Source organism: Mercenaria mercenaria, chromosome 14, assembly GCF_021730395.1.
Source record: "Mercenaria mercenaria strain notata chromosome 14, MADL_Memer_1, whole genome shotgun sequence".
Classification (NCBI taxonomy): Eukaryota; Metazoa; Mollusca; class Bivalvia; order Venerida; family Veneridae; genus Mercenaria; species Mercenaria mercenaria.
The window spans coordinates 17,534,822-17,557,585 of NC_069374.1; the positions used below are offsets into that span (position 1 = coordinate 17,534,822).

The 22,764-nt window shown below is 35.9% G+C and overlaps 2 protein-coding genes across 3 annotated transcripts in view; one reads left to right on the top strand and one right to left on the bottom strand.

The window, feature by feature from the left end:
- LOC123526466 (GMP synthase [glutamine-hydrolyzing]-like) overlaps positions 1-7,860 on the top strand; it is a 49,734-nt gene extending 41,874 nt beyond the window's left edge. The window contains exons 14-16 of the mRNA XM_045305628.2: positions 2,198-2,322; positions 2,733-3,036; positions 4,905-7,860. Coding sequence (XP_045161563.1) covers positions 2,198-2,322; positions 2,733-3,036; positions 4,905-5,006 — 531 coding nt within the window. The 3' untranslated portion in view covers positions 5,007-7,860. The remainder of the gene's footprint in view (positions 1-2,197; positions 2,323-2,732; positions 3,037-4,904) is intronic.
- Positions 7,861-18,470: 10,610 nt separating this feature from the next.
- Positions 18,471-22,764, bottom strand: part of LOC123526469 (caspase-9-like) — a 28,729-nt gene continuing 24,435 nt past the window's right edge. For both annotated transcript variants that reach the window (XM_053522992.1, XM_053522993.1), the window contains exon 11: positions 18,471-21,616. In XM_053522992.1, the coding sequence (XP_053378967.1) occupies positions 21,503-21,616 (114 nt within the window). In that variant the 3' untranslated portion in view covers positions 18,471-21,502. The remainder of the gene's footprint in view (positions 21,617-22,764) is intronic.

A 22,764-nucleotide genomic window follows, 5' to 3' on the forward strand; every position in this document is an offset into this window, starting at 1 on the left:
CATCTCTCCTTATCCCCTTGACACAATTTAATGAAACTTCACACAAGTGATCAGTACTAACAGTAGTTGTGCATGGGGCATGTTAGGTTCTTTTAGAAAACTTTTTTGCAGAGTTATGGGACTTTGTTTTTTTGTTACTATACTATATACATAGACACAATCTTATGCGCACAATCTCTCCTCATCCCCTTGACACAATTTAATGAAACTTCACACAAGTGATCAGTAACAACAGTAGTTGTGCATGGGGCATGTTAGGTTCTTTCAGAAAAAAAATTTGCAGGGTTATGGGACTTTGTTTTTTTTGTTACTATACTATATACATAGACACAATCTTGTGCGCACCATCTCTCCTCATCCCCTTGACACAATTTAATGAAACTTCACAGAAGTGATCAGTAACAACAGTAGTTGTACATGGAGCATGTTAGGTTCTTTCAGAAAATTTTTTTGCAGAGTTATGGGACTTTGTTTTTTTGTTACTATACTATATACATGGACACAATCTTGTGCGCACCATCTCTCCTCATCCCCTTGACACAATTTAATGAAACTTCACACAAGTGATCAGCTACAAAAATTGCAGAGTTATGGGACTTTGTTTCTTGTTAACATACTATGTACATACAGTCTGCATATGCAATCTTGTGCATGCCTAATCTAAAAAACCCTTGCACACAATTTAATGAAACTTCACACAAGTGATCAGTACAAACCCTAGTTGTGCTTGGTGCATGTTACATTCTTTTAGATAAATATTCTGCATAGTTATTGGACTTTGTTTTTTGTTACTATACTGTAGTGTATACATACAGTCTATATACATACAGTCCACATAATTATGCAGTCTTATGTGCGTCAAATTGCAATGTACTGTGTCAGTGCATGCGGGGGGTACATTCATCACCTTTAGTGATAGCTCTAGTTCGACTAAGTTTTTGTATGTTAGTAGTATCTACTTACTCGCTAAAGAGAATGGATCGAAACCTTCACACACTGTAATATGATATGCAGTAGACAGGTTCCATAACCCTATTTTTGCAACTTTACAAAATTAGGTGCCTTTTTCAATTTTTGTATTCATTCAGTTAAATTTCTTTTGTGACAAGACTGTTGGAAAAATCTAGTGTTGCTGTCCTCGAACAGCTCTTGTTTATTTGCATGTAAACTGGAAAAATATTTTGGAATGCATTTAGGGGAATTAACAGTTGTTAAGATATCTAAAAGATTGAAGAGGGGTAAGTCTGTGAAACTTTGAGTTCATGGTTTGATAAACATAAGATATATAGGAGTTGTTAAGGATTCCCTCTTCATAGTTGTTCATACTTCTACAGTTTATGATTCTGAATATTGCCGAGTGTTTTGAACTTTACTGTTTTTATGCCCCCGAAGGGAGGCATATTAGTTTTCAACTGGCCATCCATTCGTTCGTTAGTTTGTTCATTCGTTCGTTCATCACAATGTTAACGTTTTGCATGAAGGCACTTTACTCGCGAACCACTGCACCCAGGACCTTCAAACTTCACATGCTAATAGTACTTATTGAATACACAACCCCTATTGACTTCGGGGTCACCAGGTCAAAGGTCAAGGTGCTGCAGGGGCATTTGTCACCATTAGTGACAGCTCTTGTTGTTAGCTAAAAAAGAAACATTGCTAATATTATACAGCACAGTCTCCACAGTAAATGAAAAATAAAATTTAAGAAGTAAATCACTTGACGTAAAAATAAATCAACTGTATATGTTGTTATATATGCAGTTCAAGTTCAATTTCTGATTTATAATCTAAGAGCATGACTTTGACTTTATTAGTTGACAAGTTTTAAGCATTATTTTTCTACACTTTGTAAGTTTTGTTAAAATTTTTGCTTTTTTTTGTAAACCCTGTCCTAGAAAATATTGTAGAAAAGATCAGCTTTGCTGTTTGATAATTTGAGCCGCGCCATGAGAAAACCAACATAGTGCATTTGCGACCAGCATGGATCCAGACCAGCCTGCGCATCTGCACAGTCAGGTCAGGATCCATACTTTTCCCTAACGGTTTCTCTAATTGCAGTATGGTTTGAAAGCGAACAGTATGGATCCTGACCAGACTGCACGGATGCACAGGCTGGTCTGGATCCCTGCTAGTCGCAAATGCACTTTGTTGGTTTCTCATGGTGCGGCTCATTTATAGAATCAGGAATATTTTTCAGGGTGACTGTAGAACATACAGTTATGTTGCTGCACTCTCATCAAAACAAAAACCAAAACACTTAGATTGGAACAAAGTGATGACACTGGCTAAAATTATACCTAGAATTTGTCATAATATAAACAGGTAATACTTTTTCTGTGTAAAATGTTTCAGGTAAAAGTTTCTATACCCTGTCTAGTTAGCTTGATATGTGCACTTTCAAGTAGGAGGTTTTCTAGTTGAATTATGTGTAATGAGGTTTATATTGAATATGTTCTCTATAATGGTTGACAAAAGGCAGTTTTTCTAAGGTCAGTTTTTCTCCTGTTCAGATTTGCCAAGAACACAGGATTTGTTGACTACTGTAGGTAGCTGTAATACTGTTGAAAAATGGTAAACACAAATAAACGGTCTGAAAACAAGACTGCTAATTCTATGAGATAAATAAGACTTAGTATTTAGGTCATTAGTGAGATTCAGTGATTGAGCATGTTTTTAAATTGTATTGTAGTTCTGAGGTAAACAAAAGAGTATGTTTTGATTTCTATTTTTAGAGTTGTATATATCTTTGGAGATCCAGTAAAGTTTCCAGTTGAGGATATCACTCCCACATATCTCACAGAGGGCGTGTTAAGTACGTTACGACAAGTGGACTATGTTGCTACAAAAGTTTTACATGACACTAAGTGTACACATAAACTCAGTCAAATGCCAGTTGTTATAGTGCCATTACACTTCGATAGAGACCCTTCACAACATCAGCCGTCGTGTCAAAGGTCAATAGTGATACGGACATTCCTAACACATGATTTTATGACTGGAATAGCAGCTCAACCAAATAAACACTTGCCAATTGAAGTAAGTACTATCGTTTATGGGGCAGTAAGTCACATTGGCATAGTTCAGGATATATACTAACTGTATAATAAGTGGCTTAGATAGTGGAGGAACAGTCCACCCTCTTAGCTCAGTAGGGAGAGAGTGCAGATCTATGGACCGTGGGGTTGTGAGTTAAATCCTTGGCAGGGTGTTTGTTCTCCGTGACGATTTGATAAAATACATTGTGTCTTCAATCATTCTTCCTCCACCACTGATTCATGTGGGGAAGTTTAAAGTTACTTGTGGAGAACAGGTTTGTACTGGTACAAAATCAAGGAACACTGGTTAGATTAATTGCCCGCCGTTACATAACTGTAATACTGTTGAAAAATGGTGTTAAAGTCAAAACAAACATAAATAGTGGAGGAAAACCTTGGGTACCCCTCCATGCATTATTTTAAGCATGGACAGCACCTGGCTAGAACAACAAACCTTCCTAAAGCCACTGGGATGGCATCCTCGTGTGACAGTCCAGTCAGGGCTTAAACTCACAGACATTGATTGAAAGTCGACAACTTTTACCAGTAGTCCTGTAGGCCTCTGAGGTAATTTTTGTTGGCAAAAATAGATCATAATTATATAGAGGAGGTATTGTCAGTATGGAAAAGTCAATAATACCATTGTACAGTTATGACATTTTTATGCTCCGCGAAGGGCGAGCATTTAGTTGCCACTTTGTCCGTCCTTCTCTCCAGCCATTCGTCACACTCTTGTCCAGAGTATAACTTGAAAAGTATTAATGGCATATGACTGAAACTTCACATAATCATAGAGGCCATCAAGACCAAAGTGCAGTGTCAAAGAATCATAACTCTACCTTATCTTGGTTTTTTATGCCCCCGGCATCTACTGATGCGGGAGGCATATAGTGATTGTCCTGTCCGTTCATTCGTTTGTTAGTCCGTCCGTACGAGGTTAACCAAATCGTCTAGCATCATTACCCCTTACTAGAATGACTTGATACTAATGCAGATGTAACCTGTGACCATTCCTCATCTTCAGACATCACCTGACCTCAGTTTGACCTTGACCTTGAACTTGACCTCGTTTTGGACTTAGGTTGCTTTGTATCGACAAGGATGCCACCGGGGGCATCAAGCGTTTATTGAACGCAGCTTCTTTATTTTAATTATCTCACTTTATTATACAAAATAAGGCTTGTCCGGAGCCTTACTTGAAAGTATTAATGGCATTTCATTGAAACTTCACAAAATGATAGAGGCCATTGACAGGAAGTGCATTGTCTAAGAACCATAACTCTACCTTATCTACTTTTTGAATTATCTCCCTTTATTACATGCATTAGGGAGCATCATTTGGTTTTATCGATTCCTTGTCTTTCTGTGTTTTTCAATCTGCTCGGTGCAATAGGGAGAGCACAGATCTGTGGTGTTGTTAGTTCGATACCCAGACCAGGCATTATGTTCTCTGTTACGATTTTATAAAAGACCTTATGTCTGAAATTGTTGTCCACCTGTGATTCATGTGGAGAAGTTGGCAGTTGCTTGCGTTAAGTTTAGTTCTGGTATAGAATTCAGGAATATTGGTTAGGTTAACTACCAGTCATTATGTAACTGAAAGCTATTGTACATAGGAACAATGTGATAAGCAAGGTACAATAAACTACCGGGGTTGCTTCATTTTTCTACCTGGAATAAACAAACATGTTATCTAAATGACCAAGTTGTCTAGCTGCTCCTTAAATATTTTGTTCTTTTATTGTTGATAAAAGATTGCTCTTGCAGTGTTTGTGAAAGAATACTGTTTTTGGTGTTCCTCACAGACTGCTTTGTCTGTGTTCATGAAAGATTGCTGTCTTGGTATTTCTCAAATTGATCACTTTTCAGGTAATAGAGGACATGGTATCAGCTATAGAAACTGTTCCAGGTATATCTAGGGTGATGTACGATCTCTCGTCTAAACCACCGGGTACCACAGAGTGGGAGTAACCAATCAAGATTGCAGAGGTCAGACTGCATAAACAACAACAAATGGTGCTATGTATAGAGATTGTTAAAAGTGGAAATCGCAAAATTGATGAATCTCAAAAAAATTTTGCTGAGTGAAAACTTAGCTTCCAGATGTAGGGACAGAGGTTGTTAACTAATTAAGAGTAATAGGAATGGGAGAAAATGCAGTATATTGAACTACACCATGGTGCTTCGCATTATTGTCACATATAATTTATCATTAAACATGCTTTATTAATCATTTCAGATTTGCTTATAATACTCTGTGTAGCACTGAAAATGCGTATCAGTGAAATGAAGTTGAAATTGGGCCTAATTGCTGCACACAACATAATTTTTTACCATATACTGTAAAAGCTTATATTTTCGCTGTGTCAAAATTTTGCGAATTACAAATACAGTCTACTCGGTATCTCAAACTCGCTTACCTCGAAATACCGCTTAAGTCAAAGAAATTTTCAAGTCCCGTCAAATTTCCTTCTTTATATATGTAATTCAAGTCTGGTTACGTCAAAATTTGACTTACCGAGATTCCGGATGTGTCGAAAGGGATTTTCAGCCCCGTCAGTAAAATTCAAGTGCACTGTAAACTCAGTAAGTCGAAGTGAGAAAAATATGCGATAGAATTTCACACATCTCATTGTGAATGTGGTTGGTTTTTAACACATGTTTAACACATGTTCATGTTTATTGCCTAACCAAAAAGCCATGATACCAACATATCAAAGGTGTGGCGATTATCAAAGTGAGATGATGTCATACTTGTTTGCATGTGCCATAATGATAATTGTTTGATGTAAACATTAGACTTCTTAATCAGCGATCATTTGTTTTTGAGACGTTATGAAAATTGCTTTTAATTTAAACTAAATGAATTAATTAGCTTGAACAGTTGGGATCTTTAATAAGGATTAATTAGAGGTAATCCCGATGAGACTGTATCAAAAATTAACTTCTTTGGGGAAAGCATCATTCGTTCAAAATGTCAGATCGAAATGCTGTCAATCCTCCGGGAGAGAAACGTGGTACAAAAAGGAAACTTGACTCAAAAACATTTGAGGTTAGTATCATTTTTATTCTTCGAAAACCTGAAAACTTTGATAAACATAAACTGTACGGAATTGTGTACACGTGAAGTTCCAAGAGCGTATACACGTCATCAAGGAAACAGTTTTTATTTTTTATTAAATCTTTTCGTAACTTAACCAACTTTTTTTCATCATTCGTCCAGATACATCCCTCCTCATAACTTGAATTTCGGTTATCTCGAAATAAGAAGCACGGTTCCTTGAAATTCGAGATACCGAGGTTCGACTGTATAAGAGTTTGTTCGCTTTTGGGCTTTTAATAAGTGGGGTGTACATAAAAGTTACACATCGTAAAGCGTTAGCTTTAGGCTGTCTATCGTAAAGATTGATTGCTATTAATTGTATAGATGTTTTAAGACTAAATTACCTGTAAACCACAGCAACTCTATACCTATAACAACACGGCTTTACATGAAATCTATATTAAGGGGCAGCGATGTCAATGTTAAATTGAATATTTGAATGTTTAATTAATTAAACACCCTATAAACACAAAAGTTATCATATCATTCTAAATTTAACAGTTACAGGGTTTGTTTTGTCCGTCTTTAAAATTATACTAACATATAGGTCTTACACCACCATGAAAAGCTGAATATTGCCATATGATCTATATATGTGTTAGTATGACTTAAACTTGGCAATAACAAAATTCACTGTTGTTTAGCAAAAAGATGCTATTTACCCGTTTGGTTTATAATGTAGATAGCAACTTTTGCCAATAGTTAAGATTAGAAGTAAGCACAACAATAACATAAGGACCTGGGTAGCACTGTGATCCTATATGCAAAATAATGATAAAAAAAAACACCTGTAACTAATTAACAATAATATACTAAATATATAGTGCTTCATTTTTATTTATTCTAAATGATACAGAAGCAAAGGCATTAGTTACTGTAGGGAACATGCTGAAACAGCCAGTGATATTTGTGGATAAACTGTTGAAAATTGGCAATAAATAAACAAATTATTAGCTGTGTAATTGTATTTTCATTTTACTTTTTCACATTGAAAAAAAAATTAAATGTATATTGTCAAAATCCAAAATAAAGATCTTTCTATTCAAAATGTACAAATATTTTTAAATGAGGCAATTTGTGCCATAGCTTGTGATAACCTTCTGTTGTTTACTGTACTCTGTTCTGTTCTGTCAACGTTCATGCTGCAAAACTGCTTCCAGTGAAATTTGATACTAAAATTTTTATGTATATGTTATTACTTTGGTGACTTACAACTTTGTCCTGTAATTCCGTTGGCCCAGCCAGTACAATAGCATTTTCAGCTTTTGTCTTGTATTGTTACAGGCATGTGCATAAAAGTTCTTTTATTCTGTCAAGCTGCATGTTTTGTTGTGGCTGGGAGACTAAATAACATTACGAGACACCAACAAAAGCTGAAAATGTTTGTTTTGGTAAAAATGACACATTGAAAAACAGCATTTGGGAGACAATCTGCTTCAAAGTTTACAGACAAGTTGTATAAAATGGCTGATGCATATTTAAGTAACGCCATTTAACATGTTTAAAATGCAAGTTTCCAATAACATTTTAGACTAATATTACAAACTTAATTGGGAGACGTGCTGTACTTGATCTTTTTATTGATCCTATTACCATAGTTACAGTGAAACTAAAGAAAAGTATTTTATCTTGGTTAAATATATTATATTGGTGGACAGTAAAATCTGTTTTTAACTTGTGCATGTACATTGAAGTAGTTATTGATAAAGTTGAATGAATTCATGGTGGTTGTTGTTGTTATTTACACACCCAGACACGGTTGTTTATTGGTATAAGTTAGATATTGAAACGACATGCCTCCAGATAAACATGAACATCTAATTGTTGGTATCAGATATGGAAAATGATTGCTTAAGGTAGTTCTGCACGTTTGAATAAAACTTTTATGCGATCTAGAATCTGCTTAAACCTAGAATTTGTAAACTTCAGAACATACTTAAAAAAAATTTGCAAGTAAAAAAGATAGGGTTGTGTGTATAAATTTTTGAGAGGCTGTTTGAAAAAATTATGACCTCCCAATTTTCATAATGGGAGTCTATGTAGAAAATTACAATTTTAATAGCATTTTCAAGAATAGAATTTTTTTTACAACATCGATTTCACAGTCGTATTTAAACATGTGGTGAAATGAAATGTTCAGGTCTGTGAGCTTGTTTTTGAGAAATCTGCCAATGATCAAAGAAGTATGCATGTTTCAAGCTGATTTTAAGTGACAGTTTGGAATTATTAAATGTGTTAAACTATCATGTTCTACCGTTAGAAAGATAGTAATGTCGCTCTTTAAGAAATTTATATTTATTGAAATTAATTCATAAGATTACTTTTATTGGAATGCTGAGTCATATTGGGATAAATGACGTTACACTGTTTATCATAATGCACAGCTTAATTCCTTCTGTTTTAAGAAGCTCACATGAATTTCATACAGGATGAGTTATTATATACCTGTACAATTGTGGCGGGCGGTATCCAAAAGCATGTTCACTGTCTTAAATCGAACGGTTTTCATCTAATTTTGTTTGTGGGCATAGTATCTCAGTAAAGTTCGATAACCACACAAACTGACCAACTCTTGTAATATATGGTGCTTCAATTACTCGGAAAAACTGCGAATTTAGCCTTGTCCGCTCTCTAAATCGCAGTGTCTTCCAATATTTTTTTTTTGGGTGTTTTTAGCTCACCTGTCACAAAGTGACAAGGTGAGCTTTTGTGATCGCGCGGTGTTCGTCGTCCGTGCGTGCGTCCGTCCGTAAACTTTTGCTTGTGACCACTCTAGAGGTCACATTTTTCATGGGATCTTTATGAAAATTGGTCAGAATGTTCACCTTGATGATAGCTAGGTCAAGTTCAAACTGGGTCACGTGCCGATAGAAACTAGGTCAGTAGGTCTAAAAATAGAAAAACCTTGTGACCTCTCTAGAGGCCATATATTTCACAAGATCTTCATGAAAATTGGTCAGAATGTTCACCTTGATGATATCTAGGTCAAGTTCGAAACTGGGTCACGTGCCATCAAAAACTATGTCAGTAGGTCAAAAAATAGAAAAACCTTGTGACCTCTCTAAAGGCCATATATTTCACAAGATCTTCATGAAAATTGGTCAGAACGTTCACCTTGATGATATCTAGGTCAAATTCGAAACTGGGTCACGTGCCTTCAAAAACTAGGTCAGTAGGTCAAATAATAGAAAAACCTTGTGACCTCTCTAAAGGCCATATTTTTCATGGGATCTGTATGAAAGTTGGTCTGAATATTCATCTTGATGATATCTAGGTCAAGTTTGAAACTGGATCACGTGCGACCAAAAACTAGGTCAGTAGGTCTAAAAATAGAAAAACCTTGTGACCTCTCTAGAGGCCATATATTTCATGAGATCTTCATGAAAATTGGTCAGAATGTTCACCTTGATGATATCTAGATAAAGTTCGAAAGTGGGTCACATGCCTTCAAAAACTAGGTCAGTAGGTCAAATAATAGAAAAACCTCGTGACCTCTCTAAAAGCCATATTTTTCATGGGATCTGTATGAAAGTTGGTCTGAATGTTCATCTTGATGATATCTAGGTCATATTCGAAACAGGGTCATGTGCGGTCAAAAACTAGATCAGTAGGTCTAAAAATAGAAAAACCTTGTGACCTCTCTAGAGGCCATATTTGTGAATGGATTTCCATAAAAATTGGTCAGAATGTTCATCTTGATGATATCTAGGTCAAGTTCGAAAGTGGGTCATGTGCCATCAAAAAGCAGGTGTGTAGGTCAAATAATGAAAAAACGTGACCTCTCTAGAGGCCATATTTTTCATGGGATCTGTATGAAAGTTGGTCTGAATGTTTATCTTGATGATATATAGGTCAAGTTTGAAACTGGGTCAACTGCGATCAAAAACTAGGTCAGTAGGTATTGAAATAGAAAAACCTTGTGACCTCACTAGAGGCCATACCCTTGAATGGATCTTCATGAAAATTGGTCAGAATGTTCACCTTGATGATATCTAGATCAGGTTTGAAACTGGGTCACCTGCCTTAAAAAACTAGGTCAGTAGGTCAAAAAATAAAAAAACCTTGTGACCTCTCTAGAGGCCATAGTTTTCATGGGATCTGTATGAAAGTTGGTCTGAATGTTCATCTTGATGATATCTAGGTCAGGTTTGAAACTGGGTCAACTGCGGTCAAAAACAAGGTCAGTAGGTCTAAAATTATTAAAATCTTTTGACCTCTCTAGAGGCCATATTTTTCAATGGATCTTCATGAAAATTGATCTGAATGTTCACCTTGATGATATCTAGGTCAGTTTCGAAACTGGGTCACGTGCGGTCAAAAACTAGGCCAGTAGGTATAAAAATAGAAAAAACCTTGTGACCTCTCTAGAGGCCATATTTTTCATGAGATCTTCATGAAAATTAGTGAGAATGTTCACCTTGATGATATCTAGGTTCAAAACAGGGTCACGTACCTTCGAAAACTAGGTCAATAGGTCAGATAATAGAAAAACCTTGTGACCTCTCTAGAGACCATATTTTTCAATGGATCTTCATTAAAACAGGTCAGAATTTTTATCTTGATAATATCTAGGTCAAGTTCAAAACTGGGTCACATGCGTTCAAAAACTAGGACACTATGTCAAATAATAGAAAAAACGACGTCATATTCAAAACTGGGTCATGTGGGAAAAGGTGAGCGATTCAGGACCATCATGGTCCTCTTGTTTACCTAAAAGCATTTGGTGTTCTTTAAATTTAAACATTTTGTGTTTGTTGACCTAAAAACATTTGGTGTTCTTTGACCTAGAACATATTTGGTGTTCGTTGACCTGGAAACATTTGGTGTTCTTTAACCGAAAAACATTTTAGTGTTCTTTAATGTAAAACATTAAGTGTTCATTGACCTAAAACATTTAGTGTTCTTTAACCTAAAAACATTTGGTGTTCGTTGACCTGAAAACATTTGGTGTTCGTTGCCCTTAAATCATTTGGTGTTCTTTAACCTATAAACATTTAGTGTTCGTTGACTTAAAAACATTTGGTGTTCGTTGACCTAAAAACATTCAGTGTCCTGTAACCGAAAAACATTTTAGTGTTCTTGAATGTAAAACATTAAGTGTTCATTGACCTGAAACATTTAATGTTCTGTAACCGAAAAACATTTTAGTGGTGTTCATTGATCTGAAAACAATTGGTGTTCGTTGACCTTAAAACTGATCTTTTACCTATAAACATTTGGTGTTCGTTGACCTAAAAACATTTAGTGTTTTTTTTACCATAAACATTTGGTGTTCATTGACCTATAAACATTTGGTGTTCGTTGGCCTATAAACATTTGGTGTTCGTTGACCTCAAAACAGTAAGTGTTCTTTAACCTATAAACGTTTAGTGTTTGTTGACGTAAAAACATTTGGATTTCGTTGACCTAAAACATTGGGTGTTCTTTAACCTAAAACATTTAGTGTTTTTAACCTAAAGTATTTAGTGTTCTTTAACCTGAACCACTTAGTGTTCTTTAACCTAAAAACATTAGTTGTTCTTTATCCTAAAAAAACTGGTGTTTGTTGACCTAAAAACATTTAGTGTTCGCTGACCTAGAAACATTTGGCGTTCTCTTACCTAAAACATTTAGTGTTTGTTGACCTTTACACATGTGGTGGTAACTAACCTTTAAACGTATTCACTTAACTGTTTATACAACTTGAAAAAAAGATTTTCTTAGGGCCCCTCATATATAGTGGTATGTTTAGGACATGCATTTATTTTTTTTAAGATTAAATTATCTCATGCGAACTACATCTTATCTCGAGCACACGACATCTTAAGCAATCAAGATAAGATGTTGACCTCTCCAGATAAGATGTGGTACGCACGAGATAAGATGTTGATTGCTCGAGATAAGATGTCATGCGCAAGAGATAAGATGTTGATCGCTCAAGATAAGATGTCGTGAGCAAGAGATAAGATGTTGAGCACACGAGATAAGATGTTGAGCCCATGCGATAAGATGTAGTGCTTGAGATTAGATGTTGAGCGCTCGAGATAAGATGTTGTGCGCTCGAGTTAAGATGTCGAGCGCTCGAGATAAGATGTCGAGCGCTCAAGATAAGATGTCATGCACACGAGATAATTTATTTTAAAAAAAAATAATTGCATGTCCTAAACCGTACCATACTAAGGAAAGGCAATAGATTTCTGTCAAATATATCTGCGGATTTTTTGCTTGCATTTCACGTTAGGATGGTCCTAGAAAACCAAGCACTAGCCCACTTTCAAATAGAAGTACAGAAATGGCCAGAAACGCTACCCTTAAAAATCGTCATTTCTCTCCAGGTCGGGACCTGTAAAAATTTGAGTTTTGGGGCGATTTGGCCACCCGGATTTTTTGCTTGCATTTTACGCTAGGATGGTCCTAGAAGACCAAGCACTCACCCACTTTCAAATATAAGTACAGAAACGGCCAGAAACGTTACCCTTAAAAATCATCATTTCTCTCCAGGTCGGGACCTGTAAAAAATTCGAGTTTTGGGGTGATTTTGGCCACCCAGATTTTTTGCTAGCATTTCACGCTAGGATGGTCCTAGAAGACCAAGCACCACTTTCAAATGTAAGTACAGAAACGGCCAGAAACGCTACCCTTAAAAATCATCATTTCTCTCCAGGTCGGGACCTGTAAAATATTCGAGTTTTGGGGTGATATTGGCCACCCAGATTTTTTGCTTGCATTTCACGCTAGGATGGTCCTAGAAGACCAAGCACTTGCCTACTTTCAAATATAAGTACAGAAACGGCCAGAAACGCTACCCTTAAAAATCAACATCTTATCTTGAGCGATCAACATCTTATCTCAGTGATCAACATCTCATCTCGAGTGATCAACATCTTATCTCGTGCGCACGACATCTTATCTCGAGCAATCAACATCTTATCTCAGTGATCAACATCTTATCTCGAGTGATCAACATCTTATCTCGTGCGCAAGACATCTTATCTCGTGGGCACGACATCTTATCTCGAGCAATCAACATTTTATCTTGTGTGCACGACATCTTATCTTGAGCGATCAACATCTTCTCTATATCGCTTGTTTTTAAATATCTGGCATCCACATGTAATCTGTTGGGCAGCAAGTCCTAGTTCAATTATTATTTTTAGCTTGACATTTTGAAGAATAGTATAGCTATTCTCATCACCCCGGCGTCGGCGTCACACCTTTGTTAAAGTTTTGCATGCAAGTGCCAAGTACATATGGCTATCATTTAACGGCATATAGCTTTAGAACTTATTTTTTTCTTTTTCTGTGTCAATAACCAACCTCACTGGGTCTAGTCCCATAACTCTGACATGTATTTTGAGCAAATTATGCCTCTTTTGGATTTAGGAAATCCCGGTTAAGTTGTACATGCAAGTTACTATCTCCAAAACTAATGCAGATATTGAATTGAAACTTCACATATGTCTTCTTGGTTATAAAACTAGTTGATAGCATCAAGTCCTTTAACTCTGACCTGCATCTTGGCCAAATTATGTCCCCTTTTGGACTTAGAAAATCCTTGTTAAAGTTTTGCATGAAAGTACATGCAGCTATTACTAAAAGGCATATAGATTTGAAACTTATTTTTTCTTTTTCTAGATCAATTACCAACCTCACTGGATCAAGTTCCATAATGTTGACATGTATTTTGGGAAAATTATGCCCCCTTTTGGACTAAGAAAATCCTGGTTAAAGTTTTACATGCAAGTTACTATCTCTAAAACTAATGCAGGTATTGAATTGAAACTTCACATGTGTCTTCGGAAGTTATAAAACTAGTTGATAGCATCAAGTCCCATAGCTCTGACCTGCAATTTTGCCATGTTATGCCCCCTTTTGGACTTAGAAAATCCTGGTGATTGCTCACCGTCCAGCGTCTGTCTGTCTGTCCACACTTTCCTTTAAACAACATCTCCTAAACCATCAGGCCAATTTTAATGAAACTTCACAGAGATGTTCCTTGGATGGTCTTCTTTAAAAATTGTTAAAAGAATTGAATTCCATTGAAAGGAAAAACTTTAAAAATCTTCTTGGCCAAAACCATGTGCACAGGCCATAGGGCTTTTATATTTGGTATGTAGCATCATCTAGTGGTCCTCTACCAAGGTTGTTCAAATTATTCTCCTAGGGTAAAATATGGCCCCGCCTTGGGGGTCACATGGTTTACATAGACTTATATAGGGAAAACTTTGAAAATCTTCTTGTCTAAAACCACAAGGCATAGAGCCTCAATATTTGGCATGTGACATCATCTAATGGTCTTCTATAATGATCGTTCAAATTATGCCCCTAGGGAGAAAAGAGACCCTGTCTCGGGGGTATTAAGTTTTACAAAGACATATAGGAAAAAAAATAAAAAATTGTCTTGTCTGAAACCAGAAGACCTAGGCCTTTGATATTTGTTATGTAGCACTGCCAGAATTGTTCAAGTTATGCCCTTGGGCTGAAAAGAGGCCCAACCCCAGGGATCTCAAATTTTACATAGTGTAAGACTTTTAAAGGAATTTTTTTTAAACCTTCTTGTCTGAAACCACAAGACCTAGGCCTTGGATGTTTGGTATGTAGCATTGCCTTGTGGTTCTCCACCAAGATTGTTCAAATTATGCCACTGGGGTAAAAAAGAGGTCCCACCCTGGGGATCCCAAGTTATACATAGACTTATATAGGAAAAAAATTAATCTTCTTGTCTGAAACTGCAAGGCCTAGGCTTTTGATTTTTGGTATGTTGCATTGCCTAGTGGCCCTTTACCAAGATTGTTCAATTATGCCTCTGGGGTAAAAAGAGGCCCTCCCATGCAAAAACAGGGCCTTTGCAGAATATATTCTTTATATTTGCCATAACCTTTGCAGAACAGTTGCAGCACATGAATGCTGAATATATTCCACATACGAGTGGAAATGGAACGAAATGTGCAACTATTCTACAAAGCTTTTGCAAATATACACTACGCACACAGAATGCAAATACTTTGCAAACAATTTACAATTCGCAGCTAACTTTGGCAAACACATCGCAAAGTGATAGCAAATTATTTGCAACTTACATGCAAATAATATGCGATGTATTTGCAAATACGTAACAATTAGCAAAAAATGAATTTCTGATCGAGGTTTAAAGAAAAGGACTTTGTTTAATATCTGAAAAACAGATGTAAAATCACAAAACCATTAAAATTTTGCAGTTTAAATAACTATTAAAAGTTAATCATTGCAGTGATCATTCATTAGTAACAATAACTAAAATCATGTAACAATGTAAGTTTTAACAATTGCATCAGTAAAAAGTGTTTTATATAACTATCATTGATTAACATTACCTTTCCACATGCTGCAATATTCTCTGGTTCTTGGAAGTCTTATTGCTTAATAACTTGGTATTGCAATTATCCTTCTTATTGCTTAATAACTTGGTATTGCAATTATCCTTATTCAACAAAGTTTATATTTAGAAAAAATAATTAGAATATAATGATCTGTTTAACACATGTTTGCATCAACAAAATATTTCTACTAACTGATGTGTAAACATTTCCTCACAATATTTTCAAAATTCCTGCCATTTGAATATAGACCAATCAGAAAACAGAACGGTTAATTACTTCCTGTACCTAGAGTCTACCAGGATAGCAAATTCATCTATGTTAACTATTTACAAATGCTTTGCTCTTTCATTTGTGTACAAAGTGTTTATTTGCAATACCTTTGCTAACTAAATGTGTTTGTTTGCAGATGCTTTAATGTCTGCTTATTTAATAATTTGTTTGCAAAACCTTTGCAGTCCGTAATTTATCTAAGTGTTTATTTGCAAACCCTTTGCTTCACTGTGATACATTTTGCAGACTGTTTGCAAAAGTCTGATGCAAATACTTTGCAATCACTTGGAATATAGTTTCTGAGAAAACAAATATTTAAAATATATTCTGCAAATACATGACAAACGGTTAAATGTGTATGGGCCAGTGCCCTGGGGGTCCCAAGTTTTATATAGACTTATATAGGAAAAAGTTTAAAAAAAAAAATCTTCTTGACTGGAAGTTCAAGGCCTAGGCTTTTGATATTCAGTATGTAACATTGCCTAGTGGCTCTCTAACAAATTTATTCAAATTATTCCCATGGGGGTAAACAGAGGCCCCTCACGAGGGTCACATAGTTTTTATACGAGTTATATATAGGAAAAAATTATCTGATCATATTTCCTAGACTGTTTAATTATAATTACCGTAAGACCCCAAGTAATTAGGGGTCACTTGACAGTAACCTTTACCTGCTGACCTACTTTCTAGTTTTTAAGATACAGCCTTGAAATTTTGACGACATGTAGTTTCGCTCACTGATCTTAAAACCGACTTCCAGTGACCATGAATATGTCCTACTGACCTACTTTCTTGTTTTTTATGATACAACAAAAGGATTTGGACCACCTGTAATATTTTTACCAACCTCACTGGATCAAGTCCCTTTTGGACTTTTAAACTTCTGGTTAAAGTTTTGCATGCAAGTTATTATCTCCAAAACTAATGCAGATACTGGATTGAAACTCTATAGATATTTTAACATTTAGGGTAATATTATCCTGCTTCTGGGACAATAATTCGAATAGTTGAGCATTGGCTGTCTTACATACAGCTCGTGTTGAATTCCTGGTATGCACAGACAGGTCTTGTAAAGTTTTAGGTTAAAATGTCTGTAGTAAATTTCTGTTTCTGTGATGTAAGGCATGCGCAGACTGTTCTGTGTAAAACTTTGGACAGCAATTCCTGGAACATTTCTGTTTTTGATGTATCTTGTATGCACAGACAATTAAATGATCCTAATGCCTTTGTTAATCCCCTGCCGTGGCGGAGGGATTATAGGAATGGTCTGCGTCCGTTCGTCCTTCCGTAACAAAATCGTGTCCGGTCCATATTTCCTAAACCCCTTGAAGGATTTTCATGAAACTTGGGTCAAATGATCACTTCATCAAGACGATGTGCAGAACCCATGAGTCAGCCTTGTCGGTTCAAGGTCAAGGTCACAACTCAAGGTCAAAGGTTTAAGCCTGCCATTTTGTGTCCGCTCTATATCTCATAAACCCCTTGAAGGAATTTTATAAAACTTGGGTCAAATGATCACCTCATCAAGACGATGTGCAGAACCCATGAGTCAGCCATGCCGGCTCAAGGTCAAGGTCACAACTTAGGGTCAAAGGTTTTGAGCCTTCCATTTTGTGTCCGCTCTATATCTTCTAAACTCCTTGAAGGATTTTCATGAAACTTGGGTCAAATGATCACCTCATCAAGACAATGTGCAGAACCCATGAGTCAGTCATGCGGCTCAAGGTCAAGGTCACAACTTAGGGTCAAAGGTTTGAGCCTTCCATTTTGTGTCCTCTCTATATATCCTAAACTCTTTGAAGGATTTTCATCAAACTTGGGTCAAACGATCACCTCATCAAGGCGATTTGCAGAACTTATGAGTCAGCCATGTCGGCTGAAGGTCAAGGTCACAACTGAAGGTCAAAGGTTTGAGCCTTCCATTTCGTGTCCGCTCTATATCTCCTCAACCGCTTGAAGGAATTTTATAAAACTTGGGTAAAATGATTATCTCATCAAAACAATGTGCAGAAATTTTGAGTCAACCATGCCAGCTCAAGGTCAAGGTCACAACTAAGGGTCGAAGGTTTGAGCCTTCCATTTTGTGTCCACTCTGTATCTCCTTAACCCCTTGAAGGATTTTCATCAAACTTGGGTCAAATTATCACCTCATCAAGAACTCATGAGTCAGCCAAGTCAACTCAAGGTCAAGGTCACAACTGAAGGTCAAAGGTATCAGCTCTGTATCTCCTAAACCCCTTGAAGGATTTTCATGAAACTTGGGTCAAATAATCACCTCATCAAGACGTTGTGCAGAATTCATGAGTCAGCCATGTCAGTTTAAGGTCAAGGTCACAGCTAAAATCAAAGGTTTACCCTTTCACTATCCACAGCAGTGGCAGGGGATTTAGCTGTCTTTCAGTCTGCCTTGTTTCTAATGTGACAACAACATTTTTGTTCAAAAACAGTTTCCTCATATATTTATAAGTCTAACTAAGTTTTCTGATCAATGATAAATGTAAAATTATGGGCTCCGAGTCCTACTACAATGAAACCCCTCTAAACCAGAACCCCTGAATATAGGAAATCTCTCCAAACTGATCAAATTTAGCGGTCCTGAAATTTGGCCTTCTTACTGCATTAGAAACATACCCCTGTAAACTGGGAACCCTCTAGAAACAATATATCTGGGTATGCAATGTACAGGACACATTATAACATGGAGAAAACGAAGATTCACAAAACAACAGTAAATAGTGTGTTTTAATTGTCAAAGATTTCATGTTTTACATGTACATCTTGACAAGATTATAATGCATAATCATATATATCTCATGAACAAAAACAAATAGCATGCAGCTAAACAACAATACAAGACATTCAGTATGTACATGTTCACTTCATGATTCTTGATCAGGAATCAAATGCAGTCTTTAAAACACCTGGTCCCAGTCCGCAGCAAAGACGTGTCACTATCGGACTGGATACAAATAACAGAAAGAAAAATTAACAATACAGTTTTCAATGTGTACTTCGTTTTGTTGGATTTAGCACCATTTTTCAACAGTACCTTTGTTATAAAAGGTAAAGCAATGTACCCAGTGTTCCTGGATATGTTACAAGTATTTTGAGACCTGCAGGAGGGGGGTAGGAGGCAAGTGGACAAAATCGTACTTTCTTCAGTCAATAATTACTGGTATTTTTTTTGCAGTTTAATACTGTTTTTTCACATTTAATGACAGTCATTTAACCTATTAGTTAACAGTTTTCTTGGATTAAAAACCTCTGTATAAACCTATTCTCGGCAAGTAACTGCTAACTTCCCCACATGAATCAGGTGGAGGAAGAATAATTTCAGACACAACGTCTTTAATTTATCAAATTGTCAGGAAGAACATAATTCTATTGAGCTAAGCAGAAGGGCCAATCAATACTGAAAACAAACAGTTCATCCAGAGATTATAACTTTGCATGAGAATGTTTGTTCACTACTTTGTCAGCTACAACATGTAATATCTCATTCATTTACCACAACATTTACAAGAGCAAAAAAATCAAATTCTAGCAGTTGCTCTTCATCTTTATTGCATACAATTTACATATGAAAACCCGACTTTGCAATCTGTTTGAAGTCTCATTATAGCAATTATGAAAAATATGAAGAGAAAAAAAATCTTACTTGCCTTGAGTAAAGCTCAGTCGACACTAATTCAACAGAAAGAAGTTGGCATAAAAAATATTACAAAAACTTATAACCTTGTTTGAACTGCACTTAAAGCTTTGGAAACAGGACTGTTGCATAGCTATAAAAGTCCTCTACTGGAAGGAATATTGACATTGACATTTGTCATATTTTTCACAGGAACTACATTATTTCATATTGAAACTAAACTGGAGAGCCTGCATTCTCCAAATAACCTACCATCTATAAGTCAGGTTTCAAGATTGAAACTTAACAACAGATTTATGTTTTGTGATTGATAGAGAGATGGGCAAACAGACAAACAGAAAGGACAAAATAAGATAATCTGCAACCAATTAAATTGCAAAAGCAGCAAAAATAAACACCGAGCAGATTTTTCATATTGTCACCTAGCCATGTCATAAGTTTTATGAAAGATCTCTTGTATTTTTAAGTTATTGCAGAATTCACTTTTTTGACATATTTTTTATTATCTGTTTCCGTAGAAAACATAACTGTTGCAATAGCAATAAAAATAAAATATTTACATTTTCTGTAAACTACCTGATCTATCCACGTACCAAGTTTCATGAAAAAAAATATCAAGATCCCACTTTGTGTGACTGACTTAATGAGCCTTAATGAACCTGTGGGGCAAACTATAAGTCCCCTATAAACACCAGTAGGGGACTAATAAACAATTATTATGATTTATTATAGTTTATACATAACAAAAGAAGTAAAACAGCAAATTTCCTGCTTCCTCTTGTCAAATGGAGGCAATTATTTTACAGAAAATGAAGATATCTACAAGTATGTACAATGAATAATGAATATTTAATGCTGAGCAAAACAGTTGATCTACAACATGGTATCAAAATTTTCAAAAATGTGAAAATAAAAGATTAACTTGAATCCAATAACTGTGAATTTTCTGTATCTTAACCATTTCTTTTTATATACAAGGGTAATAACCCTAACCGGCTGGACATGACTGGTTCTGTCTTTGCGACCAGTGTAGATCATGATCAGCCTGCATGGATGTGCAGTCTGATCATGATCTGCACTGTTCACCATGATCATGATCTGCACTGTTCACCAATCAGTCAATATCTTTCTTGTAAGCACCCCTTTTAACAGTTGATGGTACTATCCAAATTGGAAGATGGACAAGTTCATTATAGAAATTTAGCAGGGTAAGGGTATTTAAGAGGCTGAGATTTCGCAAAATGTACATGAACAACTATCAGTAGAAAACCACAACACATACTAATAGTGAGCCCGAAGAGCAGGACCCTTCGAGCTTTAAAGTAACGCAAGTACACTTTCACACTTGGAAGAGGATCTTAAAACTTTTGCACCAGAAGCTAACAAGGCACCCCTAGCGGAAAGGATGTAGTTATCTCAGCAGCGAATACAGAATGTCATTCAACTGCTGAAAATTATTTATCACTCAAAACACATGCAAGAAAGGTTTCCAGTTAGTTGAAAAAAGAATATTTGAAAAGATAAAACATTGGAAAGAAATCAGAAGATATCATCATTATCAGTCTTTAAGCCAGTATGAGAATGCACCGAATAGGTAATGACATCACTGTGACACCAGCTTCCGAGAAAATTTGCTAAGTATGTTATTCACTGTAACAGGTAAGATGACACTAAATGTAAATTCAAGTGAACAGGTTCTCGCGAATATTCACTTTCCTTTGAGTACTGAATAGATACTTTGTAATACTTTTTTCAAGTTTAATTTAATTTAACCTGATTTCTTTGAGCTCCCTTTGAGGTTTTGCCCCTTCTTTCATATTCAATTTACTTATTTCACTCCACATGTTTAAAACTTCAGATTCAGGACTGACAAATTAATTTTGAATGTAAATGGTTAATACAATGTTTCAAACTTTGACATCTTACATATGGAATGAAATCATACGCCATGAGTATGAAATCTTAGCCATTTTCTTCGTTAGTGTAATCATTCTGAAACTCATTAGTATATGAGTATATGTAGTCACTTATTCTTTAACCAATAAAACACTGCAGATGTCGGAAGAAATTTCGAAACAAGGTTTGAGTATCCAGCCTCATTCCCATCCTATATCGACTGCCTCATTACAGGATTAAGGTACCAAGTTTTGGTCAGCATCACTTGTGGGGCGGGGATTTGTACCCCCTGGTGTTTGATATTTTTTGATACTTCATTGTTCACCTGAAATTCAACAAATATCTTTTTTAATGTACGACTTTTTCCAGGTCAGCAAAGTTATTGTCAATGAGACAATTTGTGTAAAAGGGTGTTTTAAATGATTACAACAATTACCAGGTACACCTGTCTTAGGTGAACTACCCATTTATAGGTCTGGTCCAATATTTTACACAGACAAATAAAACTTTAGACTATACTTTTCTACCAGACAAAATGTGTGTTTTGATAGCCATATATTATCTACTTGTAGGGGTATTTATCTATTTATGAAATGGATCCATAATCAATGTGTACTAGTAGACTTAGTAAAACAACAGAGACAGAAAGAAGTGATTTAATTGAACAACTTCTTACTGTAAAGCTGCCACTAGACAACATGTACAGACACAGGAACATTGACAAATCGTTAAATTTTTATTCAAATTCTAATACTCTTACTTGGTTGGTAGTAAAATTAAATACAAACCAGGAGCTGCGTTTAATAAATGCTTGATGCCTCCAGTGGCATCCTTGTCAATACAATGCAACCTAAGTCCAAAACGAGGTCGAGATCAAGGTCAAACTGAGGTCAGGTGATGTTTGAAGATGAGGAATGGTCACAGGTTACATCTGTATTAGTATCAATTCATTCGTATAAGCGGTATTGATGCTAGATGAAACGGTCCCATTTGGTTAACCAAGAGATGGCCCATATAAAGCAACCTAAGTCCAAAATGAGGTCAAGGTCAAGGTCAAACTGAGGTCAGGTGATGTTTGAAGATGAGGAATGGTCACAGGTTACATCTGTATTAGTATCAAGTCATTCTAGTAAGGGGTATTGATGCTAGACGAAACGGTCTCATTTGGTTAACCTCGTACGGACAGATGAACAAACAGACAGGACAATCACTATATGCCTCCCGCATCAGTAGATGCCGGGGGCATAAAAAGAAAAGTAGAATATTATATTCTAAAGCAATTTTCAGTGCATAGGGCCGTCATTAAAAAATTGTATACAGTAACGCATACCCAAATTTTCTTGTGTGGGTAGGTAGGTAGGTAATTTTTTCCCCATATAATCATATTGGAAACATTTTTTCTTCTGACTGGCCAGAAAAAAAAGTTGGGTTGCAGTGATTTTCATGGGTAGGTCCTGTTACCGCAAACAAATA